The sequence below is a fragment of the Canis lupus genome, chromosome 2, assembly GCF_048164855.1.
Source record: "Canis lupus baileyi chromosome 2, mCanLup2.hap1, whole genome shotgun sequence".
Lineage (NCBI taxonomy): Eukaryota > Metazoa > Chordata > Mammalia > Carnivora > Canidae > Canis > Canis lupus.
Window position 1 is genome coordinate 36,398,109 of NC_132839.1, and position 25,029 is coordinate 36,423,137.

The 25,029-nt window shown below is 39.3% G+C and overlaps 1 protein-coding gene across 4 annotated transcripts in view; it reads left to right on the forward strand.

The window, feature by feature from the left end:
• The window catches only part of ATP10A (ATPase phospholipid transporting 10A (putative)), a 190,583-nt gene that overhangs the window by 113,197 nt on the left and 52,357 nt on the right, over positions 1–25,029 (forward strand). For all 4 annotated transcript variants that reach the window (XM_072795450.1, XM_072795451.1, XM_072795448.1 and 1 more), the window contains exon 4: positions 19,319–19,404. In XM_072795450.1, the coding sequence (XP_072651551.1) occupies positions 19,319–19,404 (86 nt within the window). The remainder of the gene's footprint in view (positions 1–19,318; positions 19,405–25,029) is intronic.

Consider the following 25,029-nt stretch of genomic DNA (forward strand, 5'->3'; position numbering starts at 1 on the left):
CATCTTGTCTTTCAGCGCTTTGAAGATGTTGCTCACCTGTCTTTTTGCTTACGTAGTTTCCAGTGAGAAGTCTGCCACCATCCTTATTTTTGTACCTTTGTATATAACACAGTTGTACTTAAAAAAAATTTAAAAGATTTATTTATTTATTTGAGAGAGAGAGAGTAGAGGAGGGGGCAGAGGGAAAGAATCTGAAGCAGACTCTGCACTGAGCACAGAGCCCAACATGGGTCTTGATCCCAGGACCTCAAGATCATGACTTGAACTGCAACCAAGAATCAGAGACTTAACTGACTGAGCCACCCAGGTGCCCTTATATAACACAGCTGCTCTTAAGATTTTTTCAAATTGTTGGTTTTGAGCCAATTGACTATGATGTAACATTGTAATTGCCTTTGTCATTTTGAGAATTGGAATTCTTGGATCTGCAGGATTATGATTTTCATCAAGTTTGGAAACTTTTCAGCCATTAATATTCAAGTTTTTTTTTTCTCATATCTTCTCCTTCAAGAACTCCAAGTACTTCAGTATTAAGCCTCTTGAAGTTGCTCCATAAATCACTGATCTTTTTCTTTTTGATTCTTCATTTTCTCTGTATTTCAGTTTGAATGGTCTCTGTTGCTGTCTTTTAAGTTCAACTATCTTTTTGGGGCACCTGGGTGGCTCTGTCAGTTAAATGTCCAATTCTTGGTTTTGGCTCAGGTCATGATCTCAGGAGTTGTGTGATTGAGCCCTTCCTGGCTCCATGCTCAACAAGGAGTCTGCTTGAAGATGTTCTTCCTCTAACCTTCCTCCCACTCATGCATGTGTGTGCTTGCTCTCTCTCTCTGTGTGTGTGAGTGTGTGTGTCTCTTTTCCTCTCTCTCAAATAAATAAAACTTTTAAAAAATTCAAGTTCATCTTTTCTTTTGCAATTTTTAATCTGGTATTCATCTCATCTGGTTTATTATTCATCTCCAACATTATAGTTTTTATAACTAGAAGTTCAATTTGTGTCTTTTTCTAAACTTCCCCATCCCTCCTTATATTTTGATCATAGGAAATCTAGTTATAATTCCTCTTTTAATGTCATCTTCTGCTAATTCTAACATCCATATCTCTTTTGAATCAGTTTTAACTTTTTAAATTTTTCTCTTGATGGGTTTTATTATCCTGCCAGATATTTGGATTTTTCATTATTGGGTGCTGCCCCTTTTTGTGTTTTCATAAATATTCTTAAGCTTGAGTTTCCCTTGTGTATCTGAAAATGGTTTGGTTTGTTAAGTGTAATTTAAGCAGTACTCAACTAGAGCTGATTATTTTCCATTCTGAGTAGTCCACCAGTGTCCCTGAATTATGGCTTTTCCTAGTCTGCTTCCTGGGAACAGGCACTGTTGCAGGATGCGTGTGAACCCAGAATAGAGCTCCTTCTAATCCTTAGATTATTCTTGCCCATCTGTAGTCACTCTTTCACATGCATGTGTTTGTCATCTTTGCTGGATACTCAAGGGGAACTGTGTAAAGGTTTCGGGGGTTCTCTGTGCACTTCTGTCTGGTACTCTATACTAAAGACTACAGCTCTGTACTGAAACTCTTGGGTCCAGCTCCTTCACTGGAGAAATCAGCCAATGGGGTTCCCATTCCCTCTGTCATGGCCTGTAATGTCTTTCAAAGCAGTAATCTGGGGAGAATGTAGTGATCACATCCTTTGTTTCCCTCTCAGGTGTTACTGTCCAAATGTTCAGTGTCTTGAATGTGTTTGTTCTATATATTTTGTCTATTTTTCATTATTTCTAACTGTAGATTAAGTCCAGTCTCTGTTACTAAATCTTTGTCAGCAGTTGTAGTCCTGAATTTTATGTTTTGAAATCTTTCCTTGTTGAGGCTGCTTTTCTCATCAATATTGTACTTGTCTTTCAATTCACTCAGTTATGGATGCTCAACCTCTTCTCCTAGCAAAGCACTTAGGTCTGCAAGGAGAATGCCCATGACAAGGATGGGCCTGCCTTCACAACATTTAGTCACAGGGGAGTGTTAAGTACGTAGACTGCTTTCATCCAAGCAGGGGTTAGTAAAACTCTTAGAAGTTTGATGGAAGAGAACTCAGAAGTTAAGGATAGAAGAAAATTGTTTCATGTAGAAGATGACATTTAAGAGTCCTGAAAGGTGACTCTTTGATTGACTCTATACTTTCATTAGTATAGAAAAACTTCACATTTGAATAGTACTTTACAATTGGCAGAGTTTCACACTCATTATTTCTCTTAAGGAGATATATGGACATTGGAACACTTGAAAGAACGTTCCCTGGCATAGGACACAGCTTCAATAAGAACAAGGTTTCAAGTAAGCCTTGGGTGTGTATAGAAAAGAGTGAGTTCTCCAGGTGGATTAGTGTACAGATGGAAGATGGCAGCAGGCAAAACTTCTGGAGAAAAGGTCAGTTGGGGACCATTTTGTCAAAGCAATGATGTCAGGTAGAGACATTTATACCTCATTTATTAGGGAGCAGGAGCCACTGAGTGGAGCATGGGACAAAATGATAGAAGCCATGTGTTCTGAAATTAACTTAGAAATAGGGTATGGGGATCCCTGGGTGGCGCAGCGGTTTGGCGCCTGCCTTTGGCCCAGGGCGCGATCCTGGAGACCCGGGATCGAATCCCACGTCGGGCTCCCGGTGCATGGAGCCTGCTTCTCCCTCTGCCTATGTCTCTGCCTCTCTCTCTCTCTCTCTCTCTCTCTCTCTGTGACTATCATAAATAAATTTAAAAATTAAAAAAAAAAAAGAAATAGGGTATGATAGGAATGGGGAGTGCAAAGAGAAAGTAGGGAAACAGGAGTCTGTTAACAAATGGTATCTCTTCTTCCCTCTACTTGAGCTTTTTTTTAAATTTTTTTAAACCCCTGTCATTCATATTGTTGTCTTGAAGCACACTGAGAAAAGGATTTGGTGTAAGCAATCAGTATTTCTAAGTGGAAGCCATTAGAGTCTCTTTTGAAAAATTAAAATAAGACAATTGTTGGTCCTGAGGCCATAATTAATATACATGATCACTCTCCTCTGCCACCTATTTCAGGTTCCCTCCACCTCAACCAGCCCATCTGGTCTAGGTCTGCTTGGTGGGGTGACCCAGACCCCACTGTGCCCTCTTGTTGGTGATGGTTGCTACAGCTGTGCATTCATTGCCACCAGTTATGAAAGCACCAGGGATGACCTAGCAAATTCTCTAAATTTCAAACATGCTTCTCCCTGTCCTAGTGATGTAGTGGCAACCTTCTATATTCATGATTTTCAGGAGTTCCTGAACTATGACAGATAGTAACTATGGCTTTAGGTAATGGAATGGTTTCCTAGTGGAAATTTAATTCATTCCACTCCCATTTTCCTCCTCCAGGAACCAGAACCATAGTGTAAAGGTGAAGGGACCAGAAACACTAATTCACCCATAATGATCTCTGTGATTAATAAAGGGAGGGGCCACTCTACTTCCACATCTTTTTTATTTCTTTTTTTCCTTTAATTTTATTTATTTATTCATGACACACAGAGAGACAGGCAGAGACATACACAGAGGTAGAAGCAGACTCCCTGCAGGGAGCCTAATGCAGGACTCAATCCCTGGACCCCAAGATCACGCTCTGAGCGGAAGGCAGACACTCAACCACTGAGCCACCCAGGTGCCCCTCACACCTTTTTTTATTTAAATAGGCAGTGCCAGTCATCCAAAGGGGTTGAACTCAATACTGATATGTAAGAGTTACTTTGTACCAGTTCCTCATTAGTACTCAGTACTTTTTTTTTTATTGTAGTCATATGATGGATATGTAGAAGTATCTCATTGTAGTTTAATTTGTATTTTTCTAATTACCAAGGATATTGAACACCTTTAAATTTTTTTTCTCACATAGATTCTGTCTTTTGTAACATCCCTATTCATGTCCTTTATCTAATTTTCCACTAGGTTAGCTATCTTTTTGTAATTATTTTCTAGGAATTCTTTATATACTCTCTTATCAAAGTCCTGTGCAGATATTTACTTCTATTCTGTGGCTTGCCTTTCCACCCTCTTTATGGTGTCCTTTGATGAAGGTAACTTATTAATAGTTCTATATGATAATTTATTGGTCTTTTTCTTTATGATTAATTCCTCTGGAGGCCTATTTAATAAATCTTCCCTTATTCTGGTATCATGAAGATAATTTTCTAAAAGCTTCATAGTTTTTCCTTTCACAGTTAGGACCACCTGGATTGATTGTTGTAGATGAGATTAAGTTTCATTTCCTTTCCCCATGTAAATATCCATTTATCCCCAAATCATTTATTGGAAAGATATCCTTTTCCTAGAGTTATGCCATCTTATCATAAATCAGGTGACCGTATATATTCATGACTCTGGAGGACTCCTATTCTCTTCTGTTTATTTCTCTAACCTTATACCAGTACTACAGTTTTAACTACTCTGGCTTTCTGATTAAGCCTTAATACATGGTAGAGATCTTCCTCTCACTTTGCTATTCTTTTCAAAAGTATCTGCTATTTTTGGTCATTTACCTTTCCATTTTTGGGGGGATGAACTTGTCTAGTTCCCAAAGATGTTGGGATTTTTATTGTAATGGTATTGAATATATAGGTAAGTTTGGAGAGAAAGCAGTTGATAGTTATAATTTTGAATCTCCTAAATCATAAATATATATGTTTATATTTATATATATGTATATATATATATATATCCTCCCTTAATTGTATTTCCTTTAATTTCTCTGAATAATACTCTGTAATTTCAACATAAAGAACTTGAACATTCTTGTTAGATTTATTCCTACAAAATGATTTTGTAAGCTTGTTATAATGTGTATATAAATGTAATATGTATGTGCATTTTCAAAGCAGTAAATGTAATATACACACACATGCACACATATATATGTATGCATGTATGTATGTTTGCATATACAATCTATAGAAATATGGTAGATGATCTTATATCCAGAAATCTAAACCCATTTATTAATTCTGACAAGTTTTATGAAGGCTTATTTGAGATTTTTTACATATATAGTCATTTTGTTTGCAAATGATGATGGCATTATTTCTACTTTTTCAATTATAGTTTTGGTTCTTTTTCTTACCCAGTTGCAATGGCAAGAACCTCCAATTCAGTCTTGAATAGAAACGATGATATCAGTTATTCTGTCCCTGATACCAATCTTTTTTTTTTTAGGGGGGAAGGGACAGTGGGGCCCAGCATGAAGCCCGAAGTGGGCCTCAATCACATGACCCTGAGATCATGACCTGAGCTGATCAAGATGGATGCTTACCTGACTAAGCCACCTAGACACCCCAAATACAAATCTTAAAGGGAAAAATTTGAACATTTTACCATTATATACTATATTTCATTAGGCTATAGCTGAATATATTTTACAGACTAAGGATGATCCCTTTTTTTTTTTCTTCTTCCCTAGCAAGGAAGCATTATCATGAAGAGATGTTTAATTGTATTAAATGTATTTTCTGCTTCAGTTGAGGTGATCAAATGATTTATTTTTTTCCTTTTGGGGTTATATGGCTTATTACACTGATTTTTTTTTTACCAACTTTGAATTCTTGGATTGCATCCACTTTCTAATATATTGTCTTTTAATATATAGCTGGGCTTAGTTTGCTAATGTTTTATTAAGAATATTTTCATAAATGAGGTAAGCTTGTAATTTTGTTTTTAAAATGTTTTTAGGTTTTTATATCAAGTTCATATTGGCTTCATACAACATTCATAAATTTCAAACCTAATATATTTAGTAAAATTAATTGGTAACAACTGAATTTGAAATTTTCTTTGAGGAAAGAATTAAGTGATCTTTCAATTTATTTAAAGTTAAATAACTAGGGCAGCCTGGGTGGCTCAGCGGGTTAGCGCCACCTTGGGCCCAGGGCCTGATCCTGGAGACCCGGGATGGAGTCCCACCTCAGGCTCCTGCAGGGAGCCTGCTTCTCCCTCTGCCTGTGTCTCTGCCTCTCTCTCTCTCTCTGTATCTCATGAATAAATAAATAAAATCTTTAAAAAATAAAAATTAAAAAAATAAAGGTAAATAACTATAAAGTGTATCTTTTTACTGTAAATTATAATAATTTGTATTTCTCTAGTAATCCTTTTTAAATTTTCAAATTTATTGGCATATAATTATTCATATAATACTCTTAACTTTTTAATAGTTATAGATAGAATCTATAGTAATATCTTCTTTTTTATTTCAGTTGCTTATCATTTGTAGTCATTTTTTTCAAGCTCTGCCTTTCTAGGGTGGGTTAGTTGTTATATTTGGTTTTTTTCTTGGGTTATTTTATTATTCCTTTAACTTTTTTTTAGATTTCATTTACTGTGTTCTCATTTTGAAACAAATGCCTACTTTGTTAAATTTATCATTTAATATTTTGATATATGCAAATAGGCTCTTAATTTCCCTAAAAGCAAGCACTATCCCACAGATTGATACATATTCTATTTAATATAATTTTCATAAATACATGTCCCAGTTTGTCTTGTGACTTTTTTCTTTGACCCTTTAGAATTGTATTCCATAATTTCAGAGCAAATGGGTTTTTAAAAAAATTTTCTTATTTTTTTAATTCTAGTTTAATTAAGTTCTATATGAATTATGTTTTTGAAATTGATTACTTGCTTTATGGCTCAGAATATGATCAGTATTTCTAAATGTTGTGAGTGCCCTTGAAAAGACTATCCTATAGTTGTTGAGTACAGTTTTTATATATGTCCATCAGGTTAAATTTGTTAAAAGTGATGTTCAAATTTTCTGTACCTTTCTGGTTGTTTTGACTATTTGTTCTACCAAATAATAAGAAAGGATAGTAAAATCCCCTGATTAAGATTGTGGATTTCATTGTGTCTCATACGTTTCCATTAATTTTTGCAAGCTATAATTTGAAGTTATTAGAAGATGTAAATTTAGAAGTATTTTTATTTTCCTTTATTTATAATTTAAATTTTACTTAGTTAACATACAGTGTAATATTAGTTTCTGAAGTAGAATTCAGTGATTCAGTAGTTATTTACAACACCCAGTATTCATCACAAAAAGTGCCCTCCTTGGGGCAGCCGGGGTGGCTCAGCGGTTTAGTGCCACCTTCATCCCAGGGTGTGATCCTGGAGATCTGGGATCGAGTCCCACATCAGGCTCCTTGCCTGGAGCCTGCATCTCCCTCTGCCTGTGTCTCTGCTCCCCCCTTCTGTGTCTCTCATAAATAAATAAATAAAATCTTAAAAAAAAGGGACCTCCTTAGTACCTTTCATGCAGCTATCCCATCCCCCCACCTTCTTCCCTCCATCCACCCTTAGTTTGTTCTCTATTGTTAAGAGTCTTTTATGATTTATTTCTCTCTCTCCCATTCTCTTCCCTTCCCATATGTTCATCTATTTTGTTTTTTTAAATTCCATAGATGAGTGAGATCATATGGTATGTGTCTTTCTCAGACTTATTTCACTTAACATAATATACTCTGGCTCCATTCATGTCTTTGCAAATGACAAGATTTTGCTCTTTGATGGCTGAGTAATATTCCAGTGTGTGTGTGTCTGTGTGTGTGTGTGTGTGTGTGTGTGTACACACTACATCTTATTTATCTGTTCATCAGTCTATGGACATTTGGGCTCTCTCCATAGTTTGGCAGTTGTTGATAATGCTGCTATAAACATAAGGCTGTGTGTACCCCTTCGAATCTGTATGTTTGTATTCTTTGGTTAAATATCTAGTAGCGCAATTCCTGGGTTGTAGAGTAGCTCTATTTTTAATGTTTTGAGGAACCTCCATACTGTTCTCCAGAGTGACTGCACCAGTTTGCATTCCCACCAACAATGCAAGAATGTTCCCCTTTCTCCACATTCTCGCCAACACCTGTTGTTTATTGTGTTGTTAATTTTAGCTATTCTGACAGGTACAAGGTAGTATATCATCATGGTTTGGTTTGTATCTCCCTGATAATGTATGATGTTGAGCATCTTTTCATGTGTCTGCTAGTCATCTGGGTATCTTCTTTGGATAAGTGTCTATTCATGTCTTCTGCCCATTTGTAACTAGATTATTTGTTTTTTGGATGTTGAGTATGATAAGTTCTTCGTAGATTTTAGATACTAGCCCTTTATATGATATGTTGTTTGCAGATATCTTCTCTCATTCTGTAGGTTGCCTATTTTTTGTTGACTGTTTCCTTTGTTGTGCAGAAGCTTTTATCTTGATGAAGTCCCAATAGTTCATTTTTACTTTTGTTTCCCTTGTCTCTGACAACGTGTTTAATAAGAAGTTGCTATGGCTGAGGTTAAAGAGGTTTTGGCCTGTGTTCTCTCCTCTAGGGTTTTGATGATTTCCTGTCTCACAGTTAGGTCTTTCATCCATTTTGAATTTATTTTTGTGTATGATGTAAGAAAGTGGCCCCATTTCATTCTTCTGAATGTGGCTATCTAGTTTTCCTAACACAATTTATTAAAGAGACTGTTTTTTTTCCATTGGATATTCTTTCTTGTTTTGTCAAAGATTAGTTGACCTTAGATAGAGTTGTGGGTCCATTTCTGGATTCTCTGTGCTGTTCCATTGATCTATGAGTCTGTTTTTGTGCCAGTACCACACTGTCTTAATGATTACAGCTTTGTAATATAGCTTGAAGTCGGGGATTGTAATACCTCTAGCTTTGTTTTTCTTTTTCAGGATTGCTTTGCCTATCAGGATCTTTTGTGGTTCCATACAAATTTTAGGATTGTTTATTCAAGCTCAGTGAAAAATGGTGGTGGTACTTTGATAGCAATTGCATTGTAGATTACTTTGGGTAGTATAAACATTTTAACAGTGTTTGTTCTTCTAGTCCATGAGCACGGAATGCATTTCCATTTCCTTGGATCCTCTTCGATTTCTTTAATCAGTGTTCTGTAGTTTTCAGAGTATAGATCTTTTACCTCTTTAGTTAGGTTTATTACTAGGTATCATATTGGTTTTGGTGCAGTTGCAAATGGGAGGAATCTATTCCTTGATTTCTTTTTCTGCTTCATTATTGGTGTATAGAAATGCCAGATTTCTGTATGTTCAATTTATATCCTGTGACTTTGCTGAGTTCATGAATTAGTTCTGTTAGTTTTTGGTGGAATCTTTCAGGTTTTCTATACAGAGTATCATGTCATCTGCAAATATTGAAGGTTTGACCTCTTAATTATTACTGATTTGGATGCCTTTTATTTCTTTTTGTTTTCTGATTGCTGAGGGCAAGACTCCTAGTACTGTGTTGAATAACAGTGGTGAGAGTGGACGTCCCTGTTGTGTTCCTGATCTTAGGGGAAAGACTCTCAGTTTTTCCCGCACAGGATGTTATTAGCTATGGGTCTTTTGTATATGGCCTTTAAGATGTTGATTTATTTTTCTAGTGAATAAAACTTTTTGTCATTTCATATTAACCCTTTTTATATATAGAAATGCTTTTTGATTTAAAAATACTTTGGCTAATATTAATACAGGTATACTAGGTTTCTTTGTGTTAGTCTTTGTCAGATAAGCCCTTTTGTCTTTTCACGTTGTTCTTTGGTTTTTTTTTTTTATATTTTTAGAAATATTTTTAAGTTTTTAGGTTTATTTCTGATAAGCCTCATTTTGTTGTTGTTTTTTTAATTCTGACAGTCTTTATTTTCACTTCATGATTCTATTTGATTTACTTTTAATGTTAATATTGGTATATTTGAGTAGGAAGCTTCTTTCATTTTTGTTTTTCTGGCTGGTTTGTTTCTCTTTTTCTGTCCATGTTTGCCTTCTTTTCTTTTATATTTTTGCCTTCTTTTAGATCAAGAGATTATTCTTCCTTTACTCTCTTCTCTCTTTTTTTTTTTAAGATTTTATTTACTTATTCATGAGAGGCACAGAGAGAGGCAGAGACATAGGCAGGGGGAGAAGCAGGCTCTTCGCAGGGAACCCAATGTGAGACTTGATCCCGACAGGATCATGCCCTGAGCGGAAGGCAGATGCTCAACCACTGAGCCACCCAGGCGTCCCCCACTCTTTTACTCTCATTGTAGTTGTTACATTAGTGATTACAACATGCATCTTTGACTTATCCATATCTAATACGCATTAATTTTTGTTTTCCTAGATAATGCAAGGACTTTAAAAAAAATTCTTTTTTATTCCCTAACTTAATATGCTCTTGTAGTCATGTGTCATAATTGTAGCTGTTTTTGAACCCCCTAAGACATCATCATTATTTAAGACAACACACATTCATATTTACCCTCATAATTGGCCATTTTTGTTGCTCTTTATTCTTTTCTGCTTCTTACCATTTGGTCAGAGCCATTTTTCCTTCTCTTTGGAGAACACTATTTAGTCTTTTGTTTTAGTATTTAGTTCTGTTTTACCAGTATCAAATGCTCTCAATTTCCTTTTAAGATTTCATTTTTGGTTTTCAGCATTTTCATGTCATGTGCTTAGGTAAAATTTCCCTCTATTTATCCCATTTCAGGTTTTTGGATCTGTGAGTAGGTGCTTTTTTAATCAGATATTCTCAGCTATTACTTCTTCAAATATTGGTCCTGCATAATTCTTTCTCTTCTTCATATCTGGGGCTCCAGAAATGTATGTACTGGCCTTTCCTCTCAGTCTTCTCTGTCTTTTGCCCCCTCTGCTGTGTTTCCCACATTTTGGTCTCCCTGTGCTTTATTCTAAACAATTTTTCTGACCTTTCTTCTAGTTTAATAGTTTTTTTTTTCTTCAGGTTACCAAATATGCTATTAAACCATTCATTCAGTTTGCAATTTGATTTTTTTCAGGTCTAATTTTTTTGTTTTGTTTTGAGGGGAGGTTGTTGGTTTGTTTTGTTTTGTTTTTTCCAAACTTCTCAGGTCACATTTTAAGGTTTCTGACTCTTCCAAAATATCTTTAGCTTCCTGATCATGGCAAGCATGTATTACCATACATACAGTTATTATCATAACTTAAAGTTCCTATAAGCCTATTCCTATTCTTATTTGCGTTGGTTCTTTTTGCATGATGCCTTATTTCTTCTTGTGCCTATCTTTGAGTACATGTATGAAGTTTTACGTGGAAATTTGTTGTTGTTTTTAAAGATTTATTTATTTATTAGAGAGCAAGAGAGTGGGGGGAGGGACAGAGGGAGAGAATAATCTTCACAGGGACTGTCTGCTGAGTGTAGAGTTTATGTGGGGCTCAATCCCAATCAAGTCATGACCTGACCCAAAACCAAGAATTGGACGTTTAACTGACTGAGCAATCCAAGCACTCTGGAAATTTATGTTTTTTATAAATAATGTGAAGCCTAGGATTACCTTTTTTTTTTTTTTTTTTTTTTTCATTAAGAAAGGACTTTTGTTCATTTTGTTCCGGTATCTGTAGGTTCTAGCAATCCAGAATTGCTTTCATCCAATTTTAGGGGTAGAGATATTCTGAGTCACCCAATTGATTTTAAGCTTGGGTGGCAGTTTCTACAAAGGCTCACTCTTTTAGTTCACTCTTTCTTTGCAGTTCAGTTGTTCATGGTCCTCTAAAAAGGCATAGCTGTTTATCAATCAGGCCCTTCTGTTGGTGAGTTCAATGGGAGGCAGAATAATAACCCTTAGAAGCTGGCAGTGTCTTAACTCTCCGAACCTGAGAATAGGTAATATTACATGACAAAGGGAAATATAATCAAGGTCCTTGAGGTAGATTATTCCTAATTATCCTGAATTATTGAGGTGGGCCTAGTATCATCACAAGAGGCTTTGGAGGCAGAAGAAAGAGTACACAGTGATACAGTGTAAAAAAGACTTGGTTTCCCTGCTGCTAACTTTGAAAATGAAAGGAGCCCTAAGTCCAGGAGTATGGGCTGCCTCTGGAAGCTGGAAAAAGCAAGGCAATGGATTCTCTCTTGCAACCTTTGGAAGGAATGCATCACTTTTAGCCCAGTGAGACCTATTTCCAACCTTTGACCTCTAGAACTGTCACATATTTACATCATTTTAAGCCACCAAGTTTATAGTAATTTGTTATGGCAGCAATAGGAAGCTAGTTGAGGTTCTAAAACATTTTCTCTAATTTTGCTCAATTTCTGAACTACCTCTTTCAGAAACTGTAGACTACTGTGAGAGAAAAGAGGCCCCATGGAGCCTGCTTCTCCCTCTGCCTGTGTCTCTGCCTCTCTCTGTGTGTGTGTGTGTGTGTGTGTGTGTGTGTGTGACTATCATACATAAATAAAAATTTTAAAAAAAGAAAAGAAAAGAGGCCCCAAAGATCAGTCTCAACTCCCTGGACTTTTTGTCTTTATTGAATCTTGGTTTGATTATTCTTTACCTTCTTGTTAAATTGCTGGTACCTTTGTGAAGGTGTTTATAATATTTCCCCAATATTTCTTTTTGCTGTCAAGCTGATGTTTGGTCCCAATTGCGTAGTCCTTAATGCTGGACAATCTTCCTTTTGAATCTGAGGACTGAGCTAATCTGGTTGTGCTTTAGCATTCACAATCCTGCTGTCATTTTGGTCTCGGAGTCATTCCCTAGGGTAATGCAAGGACTTCTTCACTGACCTCTTCTTTTTTAAGTCTTCCATCCTGATTTTATTCTTAACAGTAGCTGTATGACTTTTTCCTACATGGTTACCACTGGGACTCGCCCTCAGAGGTTACTTCATTATAGATGTCTCTAGTTCTTTCTGTGCTGCCTGGTGAGAGGAGAGCACCTTATCTCCAGTTAGGATGTCTGTTTAGTGATCCCCAAAACTTGATGGGTTTATACCCACAGCCCTGTCTTTGCAAATTCTATTATGCCCACCTGTAGTGATGGAAGAAGGACAAAGAGGTTCATGGCTATGAGACAGGCTGACTTGTAACCTAGCAGTGCAAATTTAGCTCAGCAGCATTGCTATAGACATATTGTGTACAGTGGCACCTTGTTAGATCAAGTACAGATTCTTTTAAGAGGGCTATTTTAAAATACAACTCTCATTTAGGTTTTGAAGTTGGTTTTCTATAAAACAACTCCTGCTGCTTGCTGTCTGGTTGCATAGCCTGTCCTTAGATACTCTTAACGCATTTGATAAAAGAAAACGTGGAGCTCTGCTGGCAATCACAGCCCATGAAGGCAGCAAGAAGCATTTGTAGCTGTGAGAGAAAGAAAGTGTTTTGATTTTGAGAAGTTAGGCTCAAACCCAGAACTCTGGGCCTTTGAATTTTGCCACCATCTAAACTAAACCTTGAGGGCTTTTTGAGTATGAAACAGCAAGGAGGCAAGGAACAAAGGATGAAAAGGCAGGGAAAGGAAGGGAGGGGTTGCTCCTCCACTTTCAAGTCAGAGTCAAAGAGGATAAGGCTGGCTTTCTACTTTCAAACAAAGAGAGGGCCACCTGATTCTTGTAGTTAGGACAGGAAAATTTGCAATTAGAAAAAGAAGGCAGCAAATTAGATACCCCTTGATCAGTTTTTGTATGCACTGTCAAAAGCTTTGAGCTTCCAGAAGCCTCCTGTAAGGCTTGCTGAGGCCCTTATGCCCCTCCCATGGTCCTTCCTAGTCAGCTTTGTTTCCCTAGAGAGGACGGTGGCAGCAGGAAGGAGTGTGGCAGTTATTAGAGAAACTGTCATGAGTTGCACTACATCCAGTGCTTCATCATGGGCTACGGCACCAGCCTACCTAAGCACTTCTATATTTAGGACACATTGGATAACAGTCACAACTACTGCAACCATAGAGTAAATGGTTATTTAAATGTGTTTTATGATCATTTGTATCAAGGCATAAACTCCCAGTGAAACAATGAGTCTATGAAAGTGATTAGAAGAGAGATTACTTTGATTTAAGGCTCCTTAAATGTTTGATATCTCCTGCTACCAGTGCCAGAATGCCTACAATTTCATTGAGACTTTTATTTTTTGATTGATTAAATACCGACTGTGTGCCAAGGGGACACATTGGTGGACAAGACAGACTATTTCTTTCCCATTTCAGGTTAACTATTTGAAAATATATTTATTTGGCAATACAACGTTTGTAGTAAGTAAGTAAATTCATTCATTCATTCATCTGCTTCTGCAGTATTGGGCTATCCACCTTCCTTTGAATTCCACAGCACTGAAAGCTATGTGGTAAATACAAATTGGATTAAAAATGCAGAACAAAAGTTAGAGTAATTATTCCATTAATGTAAGGTAAAATGCTTTGCCTAAGTTAATTCAGATACTGTCCACCCTTTGTTAATAAATAAGCAGCTAGATTAAAGACTGTGAAGAAATTCTTTTACATTGCTACTAAATGAAATGCATTTGTACCAGAGAGGGACTGAGTTTCTGAAATACAGAGAAGCCCTACCAGCCTCTTAGCATCAGATGAGGGAACACCAGGCAGGAAGAGGTTCTAGGCCCCAAGAGCCCAGCATGGAACGCTAGGTCTATTTGGAAATTTGTAGTATATAAGATCCTTGCAAAATAAGCACCCACCCCCCTGGGCCATGTGTACATCAGGCTCTGTACTAGTCTGGAGGGGATAAAGGTCCTGTTCTCAGAGAACCAGAAGTCTAGCGAGGCATGGATGAAGTCAGCAAGCTCAAAGCAATGGCACCTGCCTATCCTACCTAGGGCAGGAGGCTGTCACTTCTTGAAATGCAGGAGGCAGTTAAGCAAGTGGAGGAGTGTGGGAGGGCAAAGGAAGCCATGCAGAAAGGTCTGAGCCTCTCCAGGACATCCCAAGTGGCAGGAATAGGAGGTGGGAGGGGTGGCAGCCAATCCTGGGCAGAGCCTGGCTGCTGTATTGGATGTGAATTTCATTCTGTATGGCAGCAGCTAATACAGAGTAATCGGCCTTTGTAAAAGTTTTTTGTAAAGATGTATTTATTTTATATATATAGAGAGAGTGTGAGTGCATGTTGAGGGGGGGGGGGCGCGTTGCAGAAAGAAAGGGGAGGAAGAGAAGCAGACTCCCCCCTGAGTGGGGAGCCTGACTTGGGGCTGAGTCTCACCACCCTGAGATCATGACCTGAACCAGAAACAAGACTTGGATGCTCAACCAGTTGAGCCACCCAGGTGCCCAGGGTAATTAGCATTTGAAGGCCAATGTGGGGTGGTGATGTTGAGGCTGGAAGTAGAGGGAAAATCCTGAGTCCCTTGTAACCAGGAGCATCATGACAGATGGCACAAAGGACATTTTCAGGACAGAAGGAACATAGGAGTTCTCTGTGTCTTGTCACTGCTTGTTGCTCTCTGTACATTCTCTCACCAGGCTTCTTTGGCACCATGTCATCCAGAGACCAAGACAGACAGCCTCACTCTGAAATCTGTACATGGAGAGCTGGTGGGGTCTCTGGAAAATGTGCTTATCCCATTTTCAAAGCAGTGTCAACTGGTTCATTTCACTCTTCTTATGATAAAATATAATTGTGTCTACTTTAATGGACTGAAAATATTCTTTTAGATATCACTGCTTATGTTTTAGGGTGGAGGAAGTGCACTTTCACTTTTACTAAACAGGAATTCATTTAGTGCAAATGTGAACTATAAGATTGGTAACAAAGTATCCCCCGTGAACCAAGCCTTCCATTTAGCGAATAATCTGGGTACTGCTCAATTAGGCGTCATGCCTCCCCCATGTGGTTGAACAGGGGGACACAGCACCTGCAGAGAGAGATACCTGCATGGGGGTGGTTGCTGAGCATAAGGGTGAGGTGAGCACTGGGCATCTGAAGGAGGGACCGTTTCCTGGAATGACTTGGTTCATAATGCTCTTGGCTGCTGCAGTTTTGAACAAAAATGCAAGTTCAAGGGCAGAACTCTCTCTCTCGTATCACTGCTCTGCCTCCTCCTTTTCAGGTAAGATCAAATCCCTTTGTCTAAGAAGTTGGAGAAATATTCAGAGTATAGCAGCAGAAAGTATGAGCATTTTATTTCCAGTAAGGTACTTGTTTGGAATGTCATCAGCTACGCTTGGCCTGAGATGTTCAGCATGCTGTGGTGGTGCTGGAGAGGGCCAGCAGCTTCAGTGTGAGGACCTGCATGTACATGAGCACTCTTATAGGTAATGATGCTTCTGCAGCACCTCCCAGGACTGAGGCTGTCACAAGCATGGCAGTGAATGAGAATCACCTCTGCATTCTGTGGAATTGTTGATTTGTAGGGCTCCCGAGACCTTGGAGATCCAAGTCTGAAAGCTCTCTCTTGACTTGTTAAAAGGCTCATATCTATTAGACTGCAGAACAAGGGCTAATCCCAAGCCTCCTGATTTTCTTTACTCCATTTTTGAGTGAACTCTGGGAGCTCCACATCTACAGGCATTGCCAAAGATGGGAAGGAGGTGGCTATCAGCAATCAGACCAAGATATATTTAATTGGAAGCATGTTTTTAAAAATATTAAAACTTGAAGATACGTCTAAATATCTTTGAAATTTTCTGTAGAATTAATTATACACTTTCTGGCTTGTTAAACGTAGTGTCATCTTTTCCTGGTAAAGCAGAATAGTCTCAGTGTCAGTGGCTGAGCTGGATGTCTGGGAGGCTGAGGAACTGCCGTCAGTTACTTGAAGGCCTCTTGACCTTGGGCATGACCTTAGGAATGGTCCTTCATCACCCTAAATTAAAGGTGGCATGAAAATCAACCCTGTCATGAATGGTGGTGAATAGCACTTAGCACAAGGCCTGATGTTTAGCAAGCTATCAAAAAATTGTAATTGGTGATGCAGATGTTATGGTGCAGTTGTGCCTCCAAGAATTACTTACACAACATGGTGCTTTCCATATTTTTATTGAAATCCCTGGGTTTCTGGGCTGTGTTCTACTTGATGAGTAATTCGTTTCATCATAGTCAATTCTCAATGTATGTTTATATATGCTTTTTTAAAAAAAAAAACTTTTTGTCATGATAAAGTATATAAAACAGTTTATCATTGTAACCATTTTAAGTGTATAGTTCTGTGGCATTAATTTTATTCACATTGTTGTGCAACTGTTATTATCAGCTACACTTTCCTCTTCTCCAACTATGTATCTGGATATTTTTTTTAATGGAATTAGCAAGCTCAGAATGGAAGGGTGGGCTGGCATCCTTTTACTCTGTCCATGCTCCAGGTGGCAGGGTTGGCAAAAGTTTGGTGGCTGATGGTGCTGAAGGCATGACCTTGAGGCCGGTTTGAAATGAAGCAGATGGGTAGATGAGTGAATGGGGAGATAATATATTTATTAAATGGGATATTATTATGTTGTTAGTTTACTCAGAAACAATCAATATAACTAGAATTTTCCCATCTAAAAAGTGTGCTCTGGATGTGAAATCTCTTTTAAGTGAGAATCTTAAAGGTGGTCTCTATATTAGTGTGCTAGGGCTGCCATAACAAAATACCATAGACTTAAGTGGCTTAAACAACAGAATTTCACTTCCCGGCTTCCAGAACTATAAGAACTGTAACCCACTTCCACAGGGTTGGTTTCTCTGAGAAACCCCTCCTTGGCCACATCTCCTCCCTTTTTCTTTTTATGATTGTCCTTCAGTTTGTGTCTTTTTCCAAATTTCCTCTCATGAGGATACCAGTCAAATTATATTAGGGGTCACCCTAATGACCTCATTTTAACTTAATGATCTCCTTAAAGATACTATGTCAAATATGGTCACGTTATGAGGTTCTGGGGGTTAGGACTTCAAGATATGAATTCTGGGGTGTGGGCAGGGATAATGGTGGTTACACAATCCAATTATCACAATCTCTGAAGATCCCTCCAATTCTAAAAATCCTCAAAATTCTCCCCAATTCCAGATGAGGCAGATGAAACCAGGTAACCTGTGCCCTGGACGTATACATTCCCCAAGGCACATTGTTATTGATGGAACATTAAGAATGCAGCGCTGAAATCCAGAGATGGAATGTCCTACCATTTCTGAGCCGCTCACATTACATTTTTTTTAGAGAGAAAGAATAACAAACAGAGATAGTATTTTAAGTGCACCCTCCTTGTCTGCCAAGAATAATCCTGCGTGCTGTGGAACTCAGGCCCTTCGTGGCTATCCTTGATACTGCACCTGCAGATATCTGCCTTGGAAAAGGCAACCAACTGGCTTCAAGATATTTCACATGGCTTTAAATGAACACAAGGCAGCTTGAAACATAGCCTCACTCTAGAAATAGAGCCAGAGGCCATTTCAGTTCACGGGGAGCAGGGCTGATGGCTAATTTAACTTCAAGATGAGCCTTTTAAAATGGCATTTTAATTTCAACTATTGAATTAAGCTACTATTATCCAGTGAGTTCTCTTTTTAATCTACACGATGCACTGGAAAACAGTAAGAACTGACATTTGAATAATTACCTTTATGGCTGTATTCTGTGCTGGAAACTACACTGTTGTGGTAGAGTAATAATCACCTGGGGTGGTATTAACAGTGTATATGCCATTGCTGTGATTTTTAACCACTTGCACTTTTTTTGATGGATTTACTTGTGTGAGCAAAGGCAGTTCAATTTTTCACCATGTTGTGACAGTTAGTAGAGAAAAGACAATGACAAGCCTGAGCAGTGAGAGCTAATTTTTTAAAGAATTCATTAATGATAGTTATTTATACTAAAGGTCTATTCCCTGCACTTCCCTCTGGTTTTCTTCCTCCCCTCTCCCTCCCCTCTACTTCTCTCTACTCCTGATCTGGTCATATAGTTTATGACACTGTTACATCTCTCAGTGGCAGAATTCTCAATGATAGACTTTGTAGTGAGCTGCCATTTTTCATCAAGTAGAATAATAAAGAAATTATTGGCTTACACTTTGGTTTTTTAAATGTATTTCATTAAGTATCTATGCAAAATTTTTAGTGCACATTGGGGAAATGTCATTTTATTGTAAGTTCCTATTTTCCAGATGGAATTTGCTTCTTTAAATCTGTATAGGAAATTGGAAGATGCTGGTCTGTTTCAAAATAGTCATTTGTCCCTTTCAATCATTAGTGGCTTCCTTTGTGGTTATCTCATATTCTCTTATTTTCATTAGAGCAATAATCCTTTCCAGCTCACTTACTCACCAGTACTGTTCTACTAATTGCTATTACATTCTATAATGATCAGTTATCATTCAGTATAAAAATGAGAAAGCATGAGCTAAGCTCTGAGTGCATATTGGCATTCTGCAGAAGGTTATTGCAGAGGGTTATTGGGCAGACTCCTTCCATGAAATTTCCCTGCCCCACGAGGATGTGAAACAGAAGAGTAAGTGCCTTTTAGAATGCAATAGTCTGAGCCCAGATTTCGCCCCACGAGGATGTGAAACAGAAGAGTAAGTGCCTTTTAGAATGCAATAGTCTGAGCCCAGATTTCTCTAATGTATGCATGCTTTTGTTATAGGTCTCTGAATTTAATCCTTTGATGTTCACCAGTGTAATCGAGTGTGAGAAGCCAAACAACGACCTGACTAGGTTTCGTGGTTGCATGTGAGTATTATACATATGCTTGATCTTGCTCTTACACACACACACACACACACACACACATAAATATATAGGATATATAGTATATATAATATGTACATAATACTGTATATATTATATATATACGATATATATATACATACACATCTACATGTACATATCTATATACACATAGTTCAAAAATATACATTTAATATTCTTTGCCACATTGTGTAGCCTTTTAGGAATGCTGCCCATATCTGAACTTTCTTGGTTGCTTATTGGACTGGTTTGTAAGATCCTGTCAGCAATAGAAACTTGCCCACACTACCTGTGATGAATAATTACTGCTTTTCCTTCTGCTAGCTGGGCCTGGAAAGTTGAGGGGAACAAGGGAAGTATGGTTGACTACACATGGCCCCACTAAATGGAAGCATGCAGGCCACTCAGGAGGAGCCTGTGTGGAAGCACACTCATTCGTTCACTTAGGTACTCAGTCACCAAGTATTTGTTGAGTCTCTGCTGCATGATAGGCCCTGTTGTGGAGGGGCTCTGAGAGTAATGCAGTGAACTGAATAGTGGAAAAAAAAAATGCTGCCTTCGTGTTTATTTCATTCTAGTTAGGAGAAAAGAGGGACAATAAACAACCAAAGTAAGTAGAATATATATAAGTGTCAAATAGTTTAATCCCTTGCTCCAAAATGGAAAGACAAAAAAGGTAGATAAATGACATAGGATTGGCATATGTTGGTACCTGCTGAAGCTGGGATGTGGGTACATGGGAAATATATATGCTAGTCTCTCTACTTTCATACTTATTTGGAAGTTTTAATTATAATTGTGGGGTGTGTGTGTGTGTGTGTGTGTGTGTGTAGTCATTTGGCTTCCAGGAAAAGAAAACGGGAGAGAAGAGGGAGTGTCAGCATGGAGTTGCTGAGTTGGGTGCCAGACCTGTTGGCAGCAGCCTCACAGAGAATGAATGTGTGTGCAAGAACATGAAGGACTTCAGGTTTGACCTACCCTAACTTGCTGGGTAATCTCTGGGCCTTACTCTGCTCTCCCAGTTCTCTTGTGTGGAGAATTTTTTTTTTTTAGATTTTATTTGTTTATTCATAAAAAACACAGAGAGAGGCAGAGACATAGAGGGAAAAAGCAGGCTCCTTGCAGGGAGCCCAATGTGGGACTCGCTCCCAAGACCCCAGGATCATGACCTGAGCTAAAGGTAGATGCTCACTTGAGCCTCCCAAGTGCCCCTTATGTGGAGAATTTGACGCCTTCTCTCTGCCAGCTTTCCTGCTTGACATGTGAGCTGACCAGTCTACTGCTTAATGGTCCAGGCACAGAGTGGTCCCCCACAGAATATGGGGTGAGGCAGGATATTCTGTTTCTCGAAGTGCATTCCATTTCTAAGACCTTTCAGTGTATGTTTGAATCTTTGGGTTCACTGGCACATCCAGCATTGTTGCATGTACCCCATATATAGTCAACTTCCTGTCATACTACAGGGTGATCAGTGAATGAAAAGTGTTAGTAAAGAGTAAAATGTGTGTGCTGCCAAGAGATGACCCAGTCACCCAGTGAAATCGCTGATCCATGCCTGAAGATCAGAACTTGGACAATGTTAGATCACCCCTTAACGGAACCAGTTAAAAGAGGATAAAACTTGTTAAGAAAAATGTTAAAATATAGTGTATAAAATATAGGAGAATACTTAACTACTCATATGTAACTGGCTACTATAGATTTTCCCCTGACCCATAGCCCTCCGGGCCATCTTCTGTAGGCCCACAGCCCCGTTGTCCCCCAGACTTCACACATGGCACCATTCTCAGCACCACTGTGAATCTCCAGGACCACATCAGCTAAATGGAGCGAGCAGATGCTGGATTTCCAAAGACCCTGAAATAACCATGTTGAAGGGTGGCAAAGGCATCTTCTAAGGGGAATATTCTATGCACGTTTTTGCTTATGAGGTAATTTGGGGTGGTTGACTCTACCAAAGACAATGAATAAACACCCTTCACCAAAGACTATACTCCTCTCTTATGGTCTGTCTTCTCTTCTGTGGGGGTTCCTCCAAAGACCCTAAAAGATGCACTGCTCCCATGCTCTGATGACTCTTCTCATACTTTTGTTGCCTGCTCTTGGGTTGGGTTAACATTGAAAGAGACTGAACCCTAAGACAGCAGCTCTGAGTCCTGCCCTCTAGGAACTACTTTGTCATTGGGATTTAAACAAGTCCAGTTCAGTGCTGAGGCTGGTAGGAGCCCACATTTTCTAGCTAGATAACCTTGGGCAATCTAGTTAACTTTACCCCCTCGAGCCCTTGGTGCAAAGTTTTAGTCAGTTTAATACACGGATAGCTTTCAATGCATGCTTAATTAATATTTGCCACTATTATGGTCATTGCTGCTATTGTTAATACTACTGTTACAGATAATACCATAGAGCAAGGAGGTAAAAGGATCAGGATAGAGGTAAAGGTGAGAACACAAATGTGTCCAGGGGAGGGAGGTCCAGTTTAAAGGGGAGGGTGATTTGTCTACAGTATGTGTATTAGAAGAAGCCATAGAAGGAAGGAAGATTGAGTTTTGAGGTTTCCTGAATTTGAGGAGCTGGTAAGTGCCTCAGATGGAGTGAACCAGGACTTTAGGGTGCTAAAGTATGAGCTAAAGATATGGATTTGAGGACCCTCTGCCTCGAGGTCATGTATGAATTCAGGGAAGGGGCCCAGGAACGTGGGATGGAAGGCTTGGGAAAAAAGGAAAGGAATAAAGACCGTAACCCCACAATTAGAAGCAAGCATCCTTGGGTGTGATAGGGGTGTGGTTACAAAGGCAATGTACAATAGTGGAGGCATAGCAAGGACATTTGGAAGATCTGCATGCCACACTCCAGTGGTAATGTAAGGAACGGGAAGGCCACACCATTGGAGCATAGACCAAGTGGGGCAGAGTCCAGATTGCAGGAGATAGAAAAGGACTTCTATTTTTTCACTACTCTTTCTAGAAATGTGGCATAAAAGGAGGAACAGCTCCAGAGATGAAAGCCTCAAAGAAAGGGGAAGTACTTTTATTAGGAAAAGAGAAGATAACAAAAAGCCAGGCTGGTAGAAATCTCCATGTGGGCAATGATAACTTTCAGGTGTGAGGAGTTAGTGGTCAATGAAGGGTAACATCCCCTTTCAGGTGTGAGGAGTTAGTGATCAATGAAGGGTAGCATATCCATGTGCTGACTGGCTCCTTCCTTCCTTCCAGTACCTGCACCACCTCCATGCCCATCCCTTAGCTGATTTAGCACCCCTGCTGTAGTTTTTTAATATAGGTAAGGTTTGGTGGGGTCCAGAGTGAATGGCCAAAAAAGAATTCTTGAGACATCTTCCGTGCAAAATGGTGGTTTTGTTAAAGCATGGGACAGGACCCATAGGCAGAAAGAGCTGCTGCTCCCTGCAGCCCCTGGATTATGAGGAACAGTTGATTATATACTTTGGGGTTGGGGAAAGTAAAGATTAGGGAAATTTCAGAAGGATTTCCGTATGCTGAAAGATGACTCAGGAAACCTGAGGCCTTGCTATTGTCAAAGCAAGATGGTTTTTCCCTCTAGCAAGGCATTAACATTAAGACAATTGGGAGCTTCCTGGAGGAATTTATACTCTGCCTGCCTCAAGTATTTGTAAATGAGCTGCAGGTTATGAGGACATTTGATTTTATCTATATTTCCTCTGCCTTTGTTTCCCACATCACCCCAGCCACTTTTTTTTTGAAAAATGGCATCTTGTGCCCCACAGCCTGACAGGCTTACTCAGCTTCTCCAACAGATGCCTCCAGCAAATGTTCCCTAACATGGATGGGCCTCTCTCCCAGCAAGCAAGCTCAGACAGGTCTCTGGAGGTGGGGCACAGGTGACTGTGTGTTGAAGTTTCTCCTTCTGGTGCCTCTGTGGTGCAAGCCAGCATGAGGAGCCCTCCTCCAGGAAGAGTTGAAGGGAGAGGAGGGCAGGTAAGTGGAGTGTTAGGGGAGGGGCCTCTTCACACCAGAGTCCTGTTTGGGGCAGAGAGAAGGGAGTCCCCAGTTCCCATACTGGTCCTTATTATGCTCATGGGTGGGGCTAACTTGGGTGGTAGCCCTGCAGTGTAGACACAGGGAGCAGTAGATGAGCAGCCAGTTCTCTGGTTTGCTGGCTTGCTGGATTTCATCACCTGCGGAGGGTGGCCTCCCTTCAGCCTTGTCTCCGCTACTGTCCTGTAGCCTCACGCCAGCCAAGGAGCCCAGGCCAAGCCCAGCCACCATTGTACCAGTAGGTTTCATTGCTATTTGGTACAGCCAATCTGAACTCAAAACTTTAGCCACTTGCATTTAGACCTCAGCTTAGGTTTATAGAAAGAAGAAATCTGAATTCCAGCTTTGTCCACTCGCTGGGCAGGTTATTCTGGCATTTCTCAATGTGGCTTCCTCCGAATGCTGGAGATATAGTGGCTGACATGAGAATAGAGGGAAAGAATATGGGTGGAGCATGAGGTGAATTAGAACACATCATGTAAGAGCGGTGTTAGCCATGGTATGTAGGATTAAATGACTTAAATAGGAATGTCTTTCAAGACTGAAAGTACATTAGTGATTGCCAGGGTTTGGGAGTGGGAGGGGGATGGGGAGTGACTGCCATTGGGCATGAGGTTTCTTTTGGGGGTGATGAAAATATTCTAAAACTAGCTGATAGTGACAGCTGCGCAACTCTGTGAATATACAAAAAAAAAAAAAGACAACAACAATAAAATGCTCATCCATACACTTTAAATGGGTAGATTTTTTGGTATGTGAAATGTATCCTCAAGCTGCTAAAATAAACAAAGTGTCAGGAGCTCCATTATTGAAGTGCACCTTAGTGCTCACCGATGTATAACACAATCCCAAAGTTAAGCACTAATGAAATCCTGACTGTTCTCCACCCCTGCCGGTGCCCTCTTCCTAACCTAAGGCCCCAAGAGGCCCCTGTGAATGGAGAGGGGTGGTCTACTGTCCCAGCAACTCAGGGCACCCTGCTCAGCTGTGGTTAGCCAACTTCGTGGCATAGAGTGTGTGATCTTTGAAGCCACCAATCAATCAAACATTTTCATTTACCTTTAGAAATAAAGCAGAGAGCCTGGTTGGTTTAGTCTGGTTTAAAATTCCATTTCAAATTAAAACCCCACGTTCCATTTCTAATCCCAGAGTCTTCCACAGACTAAGTCCTGAGCTCCCTCCCCACATGCTGGTGGGAGCCTTATGTGACCACATAGGGCTGAGAACCTGTCATTGCCTTCCTGGGTGTGTTTGTTGGGATAGCCCTGCAAATGATACACTCCATCACCACTGTCATCCTGTAATAGATAATAGCATTAGGACCTGGTACAGGAAAGCCTTCATTGCTCCTCACCCCTCCAGCCCAGTGTCTGGATAGAGCTTTGTGTGAGCTTATGTCCACGATGTACTCACTACCAATGACCAGGCATTAAGATGTACTATAGCTATACCACCTGGACTCATTAAAACTGGGAAATGTTTATTTTACCTTGACCCCTTTAGTGGACATACTTACATCTCAAGAAAGTCCATCATTGGCACAAAACACACAATTGGATTATTTCTGCATGTACATTAGAGAAACCTACTA